Raw genomic sequence first — 15,829 nt, forward strand, 5'->3', positions numbered from 1 at the left:
AATGACCATCAGGCACAATGGTATTGGCTGATTGTGGAGCCCAATCTGGTTGACCACGTTTGGCCCAGCATGTATCAATAGCATTATTTAACTTGCCATGAAAGCAACAGTCTGACAAATCGGTAACTCTGCTGCCCACCTGTATTGTGATCACCACGGCCACGACCTCCCATGAGCCCGGCCTCTCCCAGAAAAAAATTTGAGCCTCGGCCACAGCTATCAAAAAATGCAAAACTGTCTTTAAGAGAGGCATCAGATAGGGAAGGTGTAATGATACACTGAAGATGTGCAAAGGACTCATTAAGTGAAGGCACCTTAATGTAAGGCTGGTTACAGATGTACCCAACCACAGTTACAAGACAAACTCCAACACACAATATCCCAATCAGCTAGGTTAAGGAACAAGCCAATAAGGCTGCCGGCTATGACAATATGGCTGAACTAAATAACAATGGCTTAACACTTATACCCCAACAAATAACATCAAATAAAAAACAACTGCCGGTGAGCTGTGGTGTGCAAAAAACCCATGCTCACCAGGAGGTCTCAAGTTCGAGCCTCCTGGCTGTTACCTACTTCCCTCCCTACCTACCAAAAAAAAACATCAAATAAAAGACAAGTACAATCTAGATTCAGACCTAACAATGAATGGAATCTGAAACAGTTAACTGAAATTAGGTCAAATAAGACCTAAGACACCTTTGAGCCATTGTTATTTAGTTCAGCCATATTGTCATAGCCAGTATGATTGTGGACCAGCCACATTGTCATAGCGAAGTGTTAAGCCAGTGTTATTAGCCGTATTGTCATAGCCAGCAGCCTTATTGGCCTGTTCCTTAACCTAGTTGATTGGGATATTGTGTGTGTTGGAGTTTGACTTGTAACTGTGGTTGGGTAATAACGGATGAAGGATCGAAGGGTAATAAAAGAAAGAAAAAAAAAGGTAACTTATGGTCATAAGCTGCCAAATAAAGAGTCGCAGGCCCAAAGATTGGATTGGATTGGATTAGAAAAGTGGAGTAAAGGCAGCTTGCTAGTTGGCTATCTCCATGCTATACCACTGACCCATTAATTTTGTATTCTCAGCCCAAGATTCCCTAGTTTTAACATTTTCCCTCATAATGCCAAATTTTCCAAAACCCGAACCCTTATTATCAAGCCCTTTTGTCAAGGGATACCCCCTTAGCCATGATAGGATAACGGGTGGGCTCTAACAACAAATGGCAGATTTACCCACAAAGCATCATCTGTTGCTTTGTTTAACTTGTTCGACCCTGCGAACCAAGAAAATCACTATGCGTCATTCCCTTCAGACAGCATGCTCATGTCAAATGCAAAGCATTGGGCTTGGAAATTGCAATAAGAAAGTGACGACCTCAGCTATCTATCAAAAGATGAGGCTGTTTCTCTTATTTTGTTTGTCTAACGTGCTTGAATAATGGTGACTTAATTAATCACTTTTTTCATCTTTGTTCTTTTGCCAAAGAGTTCTGATCCAGTTTGGCAATCGATTTAGAATATTTTTATTTACTTTCCATTTTTAGATTTAGAATTAGTATGGCAGATTTTTAATTGAGTGAGAATTTTACTTCTAGTTTAATTAGATGCAATATTTGTTTCAAATAGGAAAGTAGGTCTGTTTTCAGCCTTTAAATAGGTTTGTTGAACTCAACTGAGGGATAGATTGGAATGAATTTGAGAATAATGTTTTGGTTGGAAACGATGGCTGCCATGGGTGGTTTCCCACTCTCTCTTTTCTGAATTGTTTCTTATTTCATATTCTTCTTTTTCCCCCTGTTCTTCTTTTCCTTCTTTTCATTCTTCTTCTTGCTGGTTCTCTCTCCCAGCCCCTGTTCTGGGCGACAGTTGCAGCCCTACTGAGGTGATTCGAACTCTGTTGTGTGTGAGTTGTTTGGGTCAAGCTTTTGGTCGAAGGAAGCCCTCCCCAAGGCGACCCTAACCCTTGAATCTCAGGTCTGAAAGTGATCGCCGCTGTGAGAGATACATCTGCAACCCTACCCAGACCTGTACCTGTCGCCCTTGTGATTCCAGGAGTCAAATCTGAACCTAATACTTGATCAGTTGGGTTTATGTTGGTGGGTTTTATAAATCTGGGTTATGCAATCCTGTACCTGCAATTTCAGCCCAAGCCTAGGCCTGACCTGAGAGATCCTTCACTTGGAGTAGAGGCAGCTCTCGCTGGTTCTGAATTCTATCGTGGGTGTTGTAGGTCTCTAAATTTACAAGTAAGGACAGTTATTTATAATTACAAGTAAACCCCCTGTTCTCGAAATTATGTTCTAATATTCCCCTATTCTATTGTAATTCCAGAATACCCCCCTCTTCTAATTTTTTTTATTTTAGTTTGACCCTAGTATCCATTTCCATCTCTTCTAATTTCCATCTCTTCTAAGTGCTAGAGTTGTGCCTGAAGTTACAATAATGCCCCTACTTCTTTGAAAACTGTTTTAGTTGTTAATTGTGGGCCCATAAGCTATCCGATTTCAACTTTTGGAATCCGGATCCGCATCAAGTTCTGATGCCATTTTGTTAAGGTTTTCCATTTTTATTGGGTTCTTCCAAAGCTGTCAAAGAGCTCATGATGTTTTAGCATTTTGCTCCAAGCATAGGAGGGGTAAGTTCCTTTAGCAATTCTGTTATCAGTTTTATTGAACTAGTGGGAAGTGGAATGCTATGCAGGAGCTTATTCACAACATTACAATCAGACAACTTCTGCAGACCTACTATCCAAGGAAGTGTCATATGATATATTATTTTCAGTAGCTTGGAAGCCTATGATTCGATCTTCTTCACAGGATGAGAGAGCAATAGCTCCTCGGCAGCCCCCTCCAAATGGGTTTATCAAATAAAAACATCAATGATGCATCATTATCCATCTCAAAAACTGCATAGAGATAAAGTTCCATAACATGCTTGCCATCCAACAGCTACTCCCTGCATCTGTCCATAGATTGGTGCCCACACCATAGGCACATAACTATGGCCAGTAGGCACAAGTGTAAGAATATCAATGCTGGCTACAAATACAACCAGAACATGCTAGCATTATCTCACTCAACAGTTCACAGTGAATATTTTGCAGCATGACAATCTGCTTTCTGTAGGAGTTGCGTGCTATAACGCTAACAACAGATTACTAAACATTAAAATTCATACACAAAATGCAATCACAATGAGAACATGAAAAGATTTGATGTTGGCATCAATATCTTTCGTTCTAGCAGTGAAGGAAGACTAACTAGTTCCTTTTATTTGGTTGCCACAAATTTGCACAAGTAACATTGTGTACAAAATAAACGATATTTAGGAAGAGAAGTACAAGTGAGGGGTATAACAAAAAGTAACAACAGCCAGAAAGAAGAAAGTAGGAGACGAGAAAAAGAATCTGAGAAACAGTTCAACATGACGACTGTGAATGATAAATAGCTTGGCCCTTTCGATTAACAAAGTTTCTTCAACTCAAAAGAGAAAAGCCATGACCAGATGATATTCAAAAAGCAAAGGGAAAGCAAACATAACCATGGTCAAGCCCCCCACAGTTCACATGTACTCAGAAGCATACCTATTCCAAAATGTGATTAAAAATAAAATGAAAAAGAAGAAAGAAAGAAAAAAGTCGTCATACCAGCAGGTCGGTCTACTTTGTTAAGGAGGAGGATTGGGCGTATTCCATATTTTAAAGCTTTTGCAAGAACAAACTTGGTCTGCGCCAATGGACCCTCACCAGCATCCACAACTAAAATTGCCCCCTCAACCATGCCAACAACCCGCTCAACCTATATACTCATCCAACATGTTATACAAAAGAAATGAATATAGACTTCCTAAAATAACTCAAAATAAAGTAACTTCCAAGTTTTAAAAGAAAACATACTTCGCCCCCAAAATCTGCATGTCCAGGAGTATCAACCATGTTTAGCTCATTTTCCTTCCATGAGATGGAAGTAACCTGCAAAACATGCATAGTAAGAAGAACATTCAAGATTTAATGTAGGAAATACAAACAACAAAGAAAGATAACAATGTTCATTCAAATACTACCCAAACTACAACAGAATAATATGAAACTATCAGTCACTCCGTTTCCCTTTAAGATAATAGCATCATGAAGGCATAGAAGTAGAAAGGCCATATAAAATGCACCAGTGAGGAGAAAAGAGTATGGGGAGGCAGCCAAAACGGAAAATTCTTAGATCTCCATCAATGCTTTCCCCCATAAGATTGTTTGAAACCAGAGGATTACCACGACATATCTCCATCTTTAAATGGACTGCGTCTTTAGAGAAGATTTTGATGACTGATGGGTGTTCAGGAGAGGATGGGGGCTGAGAAATGTTTGTCTTTTGTGTGAGGAAGATCAAGAAAATGGGAGATAAGAGAATGGGGAGGCAGCCAAAAGGGAAAATTCTTAGGTCTCCATCAATGCTTTCCCCCACAAAATTATTTGAAACCAGAGGATTACCACAACATATCTCCATCTTTAAATGGACTGCGTCTTTAGAGAAGATTTTGATGATTGATAACCTGTTTAGGAGAGGAAGGGGTTGAGAAATGTTTGTTTTTTTGTGTGAGGAAGATCAAGAAAATGGGAAATATCTGTCGTGGGTTGCAAGTATGCATAAACCCTTTTGGGTACTCTATAGGAAGTTTTAGTTCAATGGGAAGGAGGCTGATGTAATTGATGTAAGATCGAATCAAAAGTGATCCCATCCCAGATAGGACCTTTAGTATATTCAATAAATTTCAGATTCAAGAACAAATTAAAAAAATAAAACAGAAAATTTTGAGAAGAGAAAGAAAGAAGGGAAGAATGCGGTAGGGGAATGGCTATCTCAGCCAGGGTCTCCCACACTCAACTATCCTAGGTGATGAACACAACCTATCTTAGGAAAAATTTCATTCAAATTCGTGTACAATATTGTAGCCCTTGTACAAACTTATATATAAAACTCAAAATAGACTCAAACACTAAAAAGAAAAGGCCTAACCCAATCCTTAACTAATTGGGAAACCTAAACTGACTAAGAACTGAAATAACAAAGAAAATAGACTCAAAACATAATAGGGCTCTTATTAGGACTCTTAAAATACAACCTAAGACTCCAACATGGAGTTAGACTCAAACAAATCATATCAATATAAATCTTGTTTTTCTACTATCTACCTAAATTTTAGGCTCATTAAAGTGGCATATTACAAAGAGAGCACATGGGATCAAAGGCCCAACTTCTACATAACCCAACCCAAGGCTTATTTCCAATAAAATAAACTTTTTAAGTGACTTATTTGCAGAATCACAAGTGATCAAATCACAGGCAAGATCTTTCAGATTCAAGAACAAATTAGAAAAATAGAGGAGAGAAAGAAGGAAGGGAAGAATGGGGGTCGGGAATGGCTATCTCAGCCTTGGTCTCTCACCCTCAACTATCCTAGTTGATTAACAAACCTATCTTAGGCAAATCTTTGCAAATAACAAGAGAATTTCATTCAAACTCGTGTACAACATTGTAGCCCCTTACAAACTTATATAGAAGACTCAAAATAGACTCAAACACTAAAAAAGAAAGGCCTAACCCAATCCAATGCTTATTTCCAATAAAATGAACCCTTTAAGTGACTTATATGCCTCAATTCTCCACCACTTAAGAAACAACTCGACCTCAAGTTTTGAACATTAAAAAGACCACTTGGTGTGATGAAGGTAATGTTGCAGTCCATGGTAAAACTTGGGCAGCTCCTTGTAAACTTGAATGTAATTACTAAAGGCAAGGAGTGTGCTCTTCAAGACTTCAAGTGGATAATAAACTCCACATGTTCCACTTCAATGTCTTCGGATGTGTCCATAGGGTCATCCACATATGAGTCTTCAACTACCGCATTTGTTGGCTCTCTTTCTTGCTGCAGGGTAGTGATATCAGCTGTCTTGATTGGTCAAAACCTCTTTGTAAGCCAATGCAAGTAATAATTTGTTAGCTTGCGTCCCTTTGCTTGTGCTTGCATATGCTAAATGTTCCTTGGCTAATTGCTCGTCAAGAATAGGCTATAACAATTGTTGATGCTTGGCTTGGGCAACCTTCAATTAGATTTCATGGCTGGTATGTTAAGTGGGTTGAGGACCATTGACTTTCCTTTGTGATCAAAGAAACAATGATTTTTAGAACCTCCCACCAACATATTGTTGTCATAAATCCATGGGCGAACAAGTAGGGCATCTGTTAGCACCATAGGGAAGACGTCAAACCAAACATCTTCTTCAAATTCCCTAAATTTTAGCGGCACCAAACACCTTTTGTTAACCTCCAATGTATTTTCCTTGAGGAGGGAAACCTTATATGGTTGTGGATGAGGTTGAATCTGCAACTTTCCTTCAATGGCAAAAGCATGTGATACGATGTTTACGCAACTCCCACTATCCACAATCACTTGTGTTGTCAAAGGCCCACGAACCATTAGAGTGTAGAAAATGTAATTTCGGCACCAATCCTATCCTTCATTCTTTGCAACCAGAATTTTAGAGACCACATTAATGTCATAGTGAGGGTCTTCACTTTTGTCTTCAATTTCAGCATCGTGTTCATCTCCTTTAAGTGCCCAATCACCATCAAGTTGTGGCTTGCATAGTAGCACTGCTGGATTTGAATCGATAGCTGTGAAAACCGAGTTTGCGTTGCCCCGTTGTGAATAGAACTTAGCAAAATAGCCACTGCCATTGCTATGGAAACATCAAATTCCTATCTTTTTTCACTAATCATATCAGCTTTGCCTCTGTCCAATGTAGCTTGTGTGGTTCTCATACCAATTGATGTAAGATCGAATCACATGTAATCCAATCACAGTCAGGATCTTTAGTACATTCAATAAATTTCAGAGTCAACCAAGGTTTAAAATCTCGTTTCGTTTTGGTATCTTGGTGGGTTCATGACCACAAAAATACCAAAATTTCGGCGAGATTTCAGCCGAGATAATGTATTTTTTTTTTTTTTAGTTGGCTATTTCAGTGGTCAAAGGGTGGTATTTTGACCTGAAACTTGGGGGATAGCCTATTTTAAGGTTAATAAACATGCTAAGAACATAAAAATGCAAAAATATTAGAACATGATATTGTTTTACAATTGTACCTTTGTTTGGCATCAACCGTCGAACTGTTCTGGAAATTGTACCTACTTCATCGCTAGAACAAGATGTAATATGATAGTAAAACAAATAAATAATGCATTTAAGCCATGATCAAACATACATCAACATTAATTAGCTAATATTTAGAGTATTAGAGCAGTATACTATGCGACTCCCTAATCCACAAGTCCCAACTAAAGTCAAACACTGAGCATGTAACTTACATAATAGTGCAAGTGTACAACAGCAATTATAATGACTATGTAGTATCCACAATCTACTGGAAAGAACTATGACGGCCTAGCTGGATTCCAAGCTCAGTACGAAAGAAATGACATGCATTTTCCTCTGACTGCGCCACATATGCATGCCATGTCATAGTCTAAGAGTATAATCGAACATTGTCCTCCACAGCTGCTAAAAAGACTGAGTCATCTACATACTGAAGGTAACCTATCCGAGGGTGCATATCACCACCATAGTATGAAGAAGAAGAACCCGCCAATGAGTTACTGTCAACTAATGGATCCAACAACATGTACGGGTTGGCTGGGACCACTGGGTATGAGAACACGTACTTGCACTAACAATGGCGCTGAAAAACTCTCCTAAACATCTTCTTAATCTCGTTTTCATCTTCTTCTTCTTCTTCTTAATATTCTTTCATCAACTCCCGCTAACTGCTAGTGCGGAGAAAATCATTAACATTGAGACTCAGCCGAGGGGTGGATCGAATTTTAGTTTCCTCAGGTAGCCACTAACGTACAATTATCCTTAATCCTCCGTGCTTGATGGAGAAGAAGTGAACAAATGTATGCTTGCTTGCGGTCTTGTTCTCTGCTATGAACTGGGATCGCTTGCCAGCTAGTCAGATTGGAGCAATATTATCTAAGAATATATTACCCATCTTCGGGTACAAGGGGCAATGGTTCAAGGTATTGGCCGACTTCCCACATTTTGATGGTATCCCAGGATTCCGATACCAAATACCATGTGACTTCTAAAAATCATTAATTTCTTAAATGTGGGAGTTTTTTAGTAGACCAATGGGTTCAATCCTTTGGGTTGAACCAACTTTTATAAAAGCCTTTTTAAATGGGTAACCAAACCTTCTTATTTCGAAATTTCGACCCTCTCTCCCTATTTCTTGTCTATGAAGTGCAAAACTTGGGAGAACACTTAAGACTTTATCATTGTGCCATCAAATCTTCATTCTAAGCTTGGATCTTACACATTCATAGCAAATCTACCTAAGGAAGGGAGCTTGGACCAAAAAGGTAAATCCCAACTTCCTAAAAACTCATTCAGAGGAGCGGTTACGACATCTACAGTGGTACGCAATTCGTGGACTAAAACCGCCTAGACACTTTACTTGGAATTGACTGTTGACTGTTGACTGTTGACTGTTGACTGTTGACTGTTGACTGTTGAGTGTTGAGTGTTGAGACCTGAGAGATAACTCACAATTATTTGATATTATTATTTATTTTAGATCTTTTACATTATGTTTTGTTTGTTTTAAAATTTTAATCATGTATTTTACATTTTTAGTTAGTAACTTATATATGTGCTTATGTAGTATAGTTTCAGTCAACGACTCAACGTATGACTTTAGGTATTTTTTCTATGAAACTAATTATGAGGGTTTTTTTCTGGCATTCTGCCCTCCCTTCCATTGGGCCCCTGATTCAGATAAGTCACTTAAAGGGTTTATTTTATTGAAAATAAGCCTTGGATTGGGTTAGGCCTTTTTTTTTATTTTTGAGTCTATTTTGAGTCTTATATATAAGTTTATAAAGGGCTACAATAATGTACATAAATTTGAATGAAATTCTCTTTTGTTGTTTGCAAAGATTTGCCTAAGATAGGTTGTGTTCATCAACTGGGATAGTTGAGGGTGAGAGACCCAGGCTGAGATAGCCATTCCCTTACCCCCATTCTTCCCTTCCTTCTTTCTCTCCTCTATTTTTCTGATTTGTTGTTGACTCCATAGTTCGAAATCTCGCCGATATATCTGCAAAATTTCGGAATTTCGGTGGCTTTTTTGTTTTACCGAAACAAAACTACATACGAAATAAGATGTATGCAAAGTTTCGGTCACCGAAATTTTGGTACCATTTCGGTATCTCGCCAAAACGGTACAATTCCCTTGTTATAAATACTCCATCTCGACGAGACAGAGTCGAAATTTTGAAGGGAAAACACTCCTTCCTTCCTCTAATTAGCCACATCATCACTCTCTTTGACTTCCATTGGACTCCTACAAAAAGATCTATACATTCAAAACCTAAGGAAGGTAAAGTTCCTTCTCTAAAACTTTTTTTTTTTAAATAGTACATAAATACTTGTTGGATGCTTGTAGATTTTTTATATGTTAGACATTAGAGGCCGATCTATGACCTCGCGGAGTCGAAATTTTTTTTGGTACATAAATAATTTTTTTATTTTTCTGGTCTAAAAATTCATTTTCCATTAACATAAATTGTTACTTTTTATGTTAAATATTGCTTTGATGGTTGTCAACCATATATATGTTAGTCACCAATAACTGTTCTACGACTCCATCGGAGTGAAATATTTTTCCACCTGGTATCTATTTATTTTAATTTTAGACTTCAATTATGATCAGAGTTGACACGTACTTGCACTAATAATGGTGCTGAAAAACTCTCTTGATCATTTTCTTCGTCTCGTTTTCATCTTCTTCTTCTTCTTCTTCTTAATATTCTTTCATCAACTCCCGTTAACCGCTAGTGCTGACAAAATCATCTACATTGAGACTCACGGTGCTAGAGATGATGGGAGAATAAATTCGAGTCTAGCGATGTTAGAAGCATGGAAGGATGCTTGCAAGAACTCCATAGAGCCAACTACGATGTTAGTACCAAGAAAGAAGTACTTCCTAAGCTCAGCTATGTTAGATGGACCATGTACCAACAAGTTTACAATTACCTTCCAAATGGAAGGCAATACCCTCGTTGCTCCAGACTACACACAGATGAATGACTCCAAGTGTCATCCATCCGACTACTGGATAATATTTCAGAATGTTCAAGTGTTGTCTTTAAACTCCCAATGCTGCAGCCAAATATTTATGTACCAAAAAAAATATTTATGTACCAAAAAAAATTTTGACTCCGTGAAGTCATAGATCGGCCTCTAATGTCTAACATATAAAAAATCTACAAGCATCCAACAAGTATTTATGTACTATTTAAAAAAAAAAATGGTTTCAGAGAAAAAACTTTACCTTCCTTAGGCTTTGAATGTATAGATCTTCTTGCAGGAGTCTAATGGAAGTCAAAGAGTATGATGATGTGGCTAATTAGAGGAAGGAAGGAGTGTTTTCCCTTCAAAATTTTGACTGTCTCGTCAAGATGGAGTATTTATAACAAGGGAATTGTACCGTTTCGGCTAGATACCAAAATTTCGATGACCGAAACTTTGCATACATCTTATTTCGTATATAGTTTCGTTTCGGTAAAAAAAAAACCATTAAAATTTCAAAATTTTGCCAAAATATCAGCGAGATTTCAAACTATGGAGTCAACAACAAATCAGAAAAATAGAGGAGAGAAAGAAGGAAGGGAAGAATGGGGGTAGGGGAATGGCTATCTCAGCCTGGGTCTCTCACCTTAACTATCCCAGTTGATGAACACAACCTATCTCAGGCAAATCTTTGCAAACTGCAAGAGAGAATTCCATTCAAATTTGTGTGCGTTATTGTAGCCCCTTATAAACTTATATATAATACTCAAAATAGACTCAAATACCATAAAGGAAAGGTCTAACCCAATCCAAGGCTTATTTCCAATAAAATAAACCCTTTACTTATCATAATCAAAGGCCCAATGGAAGGGAGGGCAGAATGCCATAAATTGTGTGGAAGAAGATTCTATCTACTATGTGCTGGTGTCTGTAGAAGGAACCTTATTGCAATAATTTTTTGTGGAAGGCACTAAAGTTCTAAACACTAGGAGGTTGATTTCTGAGTGGTTGCCTATAGCAGAGGTCGTTCCACCCCTTACAAAGTTCAAAATATCGGGTTCCGACCCTGGGGGAGACCGAAATTTTGGTCGACATGTGGGAAATTTTCCCAGTTTTGTGGAAACTTTGGTTTCGACCCAAAAAAAAAATTTCCTATTTTTTTTTGTGTACGTCCTATTTTAGAAATTTCTATCCCATTCTCATAATTAGTTTCATAGAAAAAACACCTAAAGTCATACTTGTGGTGTTGACCAAAGTTTGCAAATGTACATTGAGTCGTTGACTGAAACTATATTACATAAGCACATATATAAGTTACTAACTAAAAATGTGAAATACATGATTAAAATTTTAAAACAAACAAAACATAATGTAAAGGATCCAAAATAAATAATAATATTGCATAATTGTGAGTTATCTCTCAAGTCTTAACACTCAACACTAAACAGTCAATTCCAAGTAAAATGTCTAAGCGGTTCTAGTCCACAAATTGCTTACCACTGCAGATGTCGTAACCGCTACTCTGAATAACTTTTAAGGAAGATGAGATTTACCTTTTTGGTCCAAGCTCCCTTCTTTAGGTAGATTTGCTATGAATGTGTAAGATCCAAAAGCTTAAAATGAAGATTTGATGACACAAGGAAAAAATCTTAAGTGTTCTCCCAAGTTTTGCACTTCATAGACAAGAAATAGGGAGAGAGGGTCGAAATTTCGAAATAAGAAGGTTTAGTTACCCATTTAAAAAGGCTTTTATAAAAGTTGGTTCAACCCAAAGGATTGAACCTATTGGTCTACTAAAAATTTTCCATATTTAAGAAATTAATGATTTTTAAAAGTCATATGGTAAGTATCGGAATCCTGGGATACCATCAAAATGTGGGAAATCGGCCAAAACCTTGAACCATGGCCCCTTATACCCGAAGATGGGTAATATATTCTCAGACAATATTGCTCCAATCTGACTAGCTGGCAAGCGATCCCAGTTCACGGCAGAGAACAAGACCGCAAGCAAGCGTACCTTTGTTCACTTCTTCTCCATCAAGCACAGGAGATTAAGGATAATTGTACGTCGGTGGCTACCTAAGGAAACTAAAATTCAATCCACCCCTCAACTGGGAGGCATCTACCTAATCCCGATCACAAGGAAAGGTTCACTGTAAGGATGGGAGCCTACGAGAGTTTATGTTTGAGGCCAAAAATAAGAAATGGATCATTATTCGGAGTATTGGCCTCTATCCAATGATGGATCAGTTCTAGCCCTCTGATTATTCCTTCCTCCCCTCTCCCAATTCCTTGTTGTTGAATCATGCCCCAGCCTTAGATCAAGAGCAAACACAAGCTCCATTGCACCTCTATTCCTCCGCTCATTTCTCCTTCCAAGGCTTGGAAATAGATTTACCGATGAATAGCTCATGAACTATTCTATAATACCCATTCCCATCCCAGGAATGATGAATAAAGATATCTCCAGTAAGAAAATTCAAATAGAAAAGTCAAAAAGAAATCGAGGTTATGTGGATCCCCTTACTATAAAAGGGCATTTAGGAATGAAATAGAGATGGGCCAAGCTACCATTGAATGTAAGCAAAATGAGCATGACTAAGGCCTAACAACAATAGGCTTTCTTTAACAAGCAAACAAGAAGCATCAGAGATTTCGGATAGGATCCACGGGCTTCAGGATAGCAAGCACTAGCTCCTAGTGTGATTTTATAAGAAGAGGTCAAGGATGAAATACTGGACAATAAGAGAGACGCAGTGCTTACCATTGCGTTTCCTGAGGGTGAGCATGGGGATGAGGTTGATTCTTCCAATTATATAGCTCGGGGAGGGTTTATGATGTGATGGGGTTTTTTAGTCCTTTTGATAGGTAATAAAGAAATTTTATTGAAAATAAGGAGATATAGGGACAATATGAAATAACAAAAAAATGATCATCCCAAAGGACTAAAATCCCAAGGGAGGAAAGATGGAGTGGGCGTGAGATATGAATTGATAAATTCCCATATATAACCTATCCTTGTTAATCCCTCCTTAGCAAACTGATCAGCTAAAGAGTTTGCTGATCTAAGCCTCCAGGAAAGAGAGAAGTTCCCTTACAACATTAAGGACCAGCCTTTCCTAGTGGAATGAATATATCTCCAATGGCCACCAGCAGGAACACGCAACCAACTAATCATAGCTTTGGAATCTCCCACAATGATGACATCCAGACAGCCATAAGAGATAGCTAATTAGAGCCCTTGAATAACTGCCCTAAGATCTGATGTAATAGACTAATAGGGGGTTAATTCGGTGTTAGCTATATAATCCTACCTTTTCTCTCTAAAAAAATACACCAGATAAGAACGCAACAGTAAAAAAGTACCATGAATTAAAACAAAAACGAAATATATTGAGAAGAGACAATTTCATCGTGCTAGCCTAATAAATGAAGATGACAACATTCATAAGGGAAAAACTTCATCAGAAGCTTCAAGCTTCCGCAAAATGATCCAGCATCTAAAACATATTTGATTGGAAAAAAAAAAAACCCCCCACATTTAATTGTGAGCAAACTGATGCAAGACATCATCCTGCTGTACGCAGGAGAGAGTACAAAAGGAGGCCAGCAAGATACAGAAACAAAGCCCAAAGTATAAAAATAAAGGTATCACAACAAAAGAACCAAACGTGTTGCACTTAAAAGAGTTATTTGTCAAAATATAGATGAAATTATCTGCAGTTCTAGATAGGGTTTTTGAATCATGTTTCAATGGAAGATATGGGCTTAGGTAGAGTGCAATGCTAGCAGGCCAACACAATATTTTCCTGCAGCTGAACCCAGAAATTGGGAAGACTTGTTACTGAATGACAACAATCACTAATAAGTGCATTTTCAATGAATTTCCCAACTTGAACAACACAACAGATTAACAGAATGTATAGAAGGTGATTGTGTATAGATACCATAATTTTTTAAATGAACAACTGGTTCCATACTTCCATTAGAGCCCAGTTCCCCTAAAACTACTATACACCAATTAAAGATAGTCAAGAAACAGCATCATCGACAACCCCAAAAGAAAAACTCAAAGTGGGATACTATCCCCAACAACAATCCTTGGCCAGACAAGACCTTACCCAAAATACCCAACTCGCTAGGACTTACCAGGATTACTCAGGATTATGTTCTGTCAATTTTACATTAAATACAACAAAAAGAACAATAGTAAATATAGAGCTAATTAAAGGAGAAAATTTTAGGCTCGTGTTATGATTGATTGCCTTGGAAGAGATAGTGATGCCGCGCTCACGCTCGAGGCTGATAGAATCGAGTGCACGTTCATGGGGAAGGTCAGCGCCGCACTGCCTAAGAAGCCTGTCCATGAGAGTAGTCTTGCCGTGATCGACATGGGCTATCACCGCCACGTTCCGAAGCCTGCTTGGGTCTAATGCACTCCCCATCGCTGGAGCGGATGCAAGTGAAGGGGCGACTGAGAAGCCCCGTGAGAGAATGGGAACGCGTGGGTATGGAGCTGTTTTGGGAAGAGATGTGAAGCGATTACAGTTTAAGGAAGAAGATGAGGATAACGAATTTCGAGCTGAAGAACAGAGAGAGCGCAGCAAAGGACCCGCCATTCCTATCCTACTTCTTGCCTCGCTTGGGAGGCTGTGAGCTACTACTGCTCGTTAAAGGCTTGAAAACGAGTCGGTTTTGCTTATGGTGGCTGCACAACAGCCCCAAGCAACGTAGAGTTGCAGTATCCTTTTCTAAGCATGTCTCCAATGGTCCACAACTCCAACCTAAGAGTATCAATGTGAGATACTGCTTTGGTCGGTGACTATACTAGGTTTTCTGGTCTGGCCGTTCACATAATCAGACCTTGGTCGGTTCACTATGTTTTGTGCAAAGTGTTAAATTGGATTGGGCCGAAATTTTATGGATAGTTAGGTGAGAGGATGTAAATGGGTAGTCGAAATCCGGATTTGAAATCCGTTTCTGTATCCATTTAGGGGTATCTGTATTCAATCGAAGGATATCCAAATTCAAATCTAAATTATTCGAAAAATTATTATTTGATCTGATTAGATAATTAATTAATGATTTTGAGGGTTCTTGAAGTTTAAATAACTTATAAAGAACGAGGAAAAGAGATAAAAAAAACTTAGAAAGATGAATTAAAAGCAAATTATATTCATTAGGGGGGAAGGTCTGGATTACACAAGCCATAGAGTAAATAGATTATCGAAATTCTGAATTCGATCCGCATTCGTATCCGTTTAGGGGTATCTGTATCTTGTCAAGGAATATCTGCATTCAATAGCATTCGATCTGAATTCAATCTATATCCAATCATTTTACATTTCTAGGTAGATTTTGATAAGGTTCTTCATTCATATGTTAAGTTTCGAGCCAATTTACTAATAGTATTTGCCATGTGGCAAAACAAAACATTAGGAAAAAAAAAAAGATCTGATAGTGTATGGAGGACATACAAGGAAAAATAAAATATTAATTTTGTATATAATTTAGCATGTGGTCTATTTAAAGTTCGTATCATCTTTTAGAAGTGTCATGGTCTGATTTATCATTTAACCCTTCCTTATGGTGGAATTAGGTTTCCAGACCAAATACATCAATGATCTACTAATGAAGGACACATTTGCTTGTAACATAGTCTCGTTTTGTTTGGTATCACTAGAACATCAATTAGCTATTACCA

The 15,829-nt window shown here is 38.0% G+C and overlaps 1 protein-coding gene across 1 annotated transcript in view; it reads right to left on the reverse strand.

Moving 5' to 3' along the window:
- The window catches only part of LOC122094292 (50S ribosomal subunit assembly factor BipA), a gene marked incomplete at its 3' end in the record, with an annotated part of 51,246 nt that extends 36,317 nt beyond the window's left edge, over nucleotides 1-14,929 (reverse strand). Inside the window, 3 exon segments of the mRNA XM_042665051.1 lie at nucleotides 3,647-3,797; nucleotides 3,896-3,970; nucleotides 14,391-14,929. Coding sequence (XP_042520985.1) covers nucleotides 3,647-3,797; nucleotides 3,896-3,970; nucleotides 14,391-14,744 — 580 coding nt within the window.
- Nucleotides 14,930-15,829: the final 900 nt, after the last annotated feature.

This window comes from Macadamia integrifolia, chromosome 11 (genome assembly GCF_013358625.1).
Source record: "Macadamia integrifolia cultivar HAES 741 chromosome 11, SCU_Mint_v3, whole genome shotgun sequence".
Taxonomy (NCBI): Eukaryota; Viridiplantae; Streptophyta; class Magnoliopsida; order Proteales; family Proteaceae; genus Macadamia; species Macadamia integrifolia.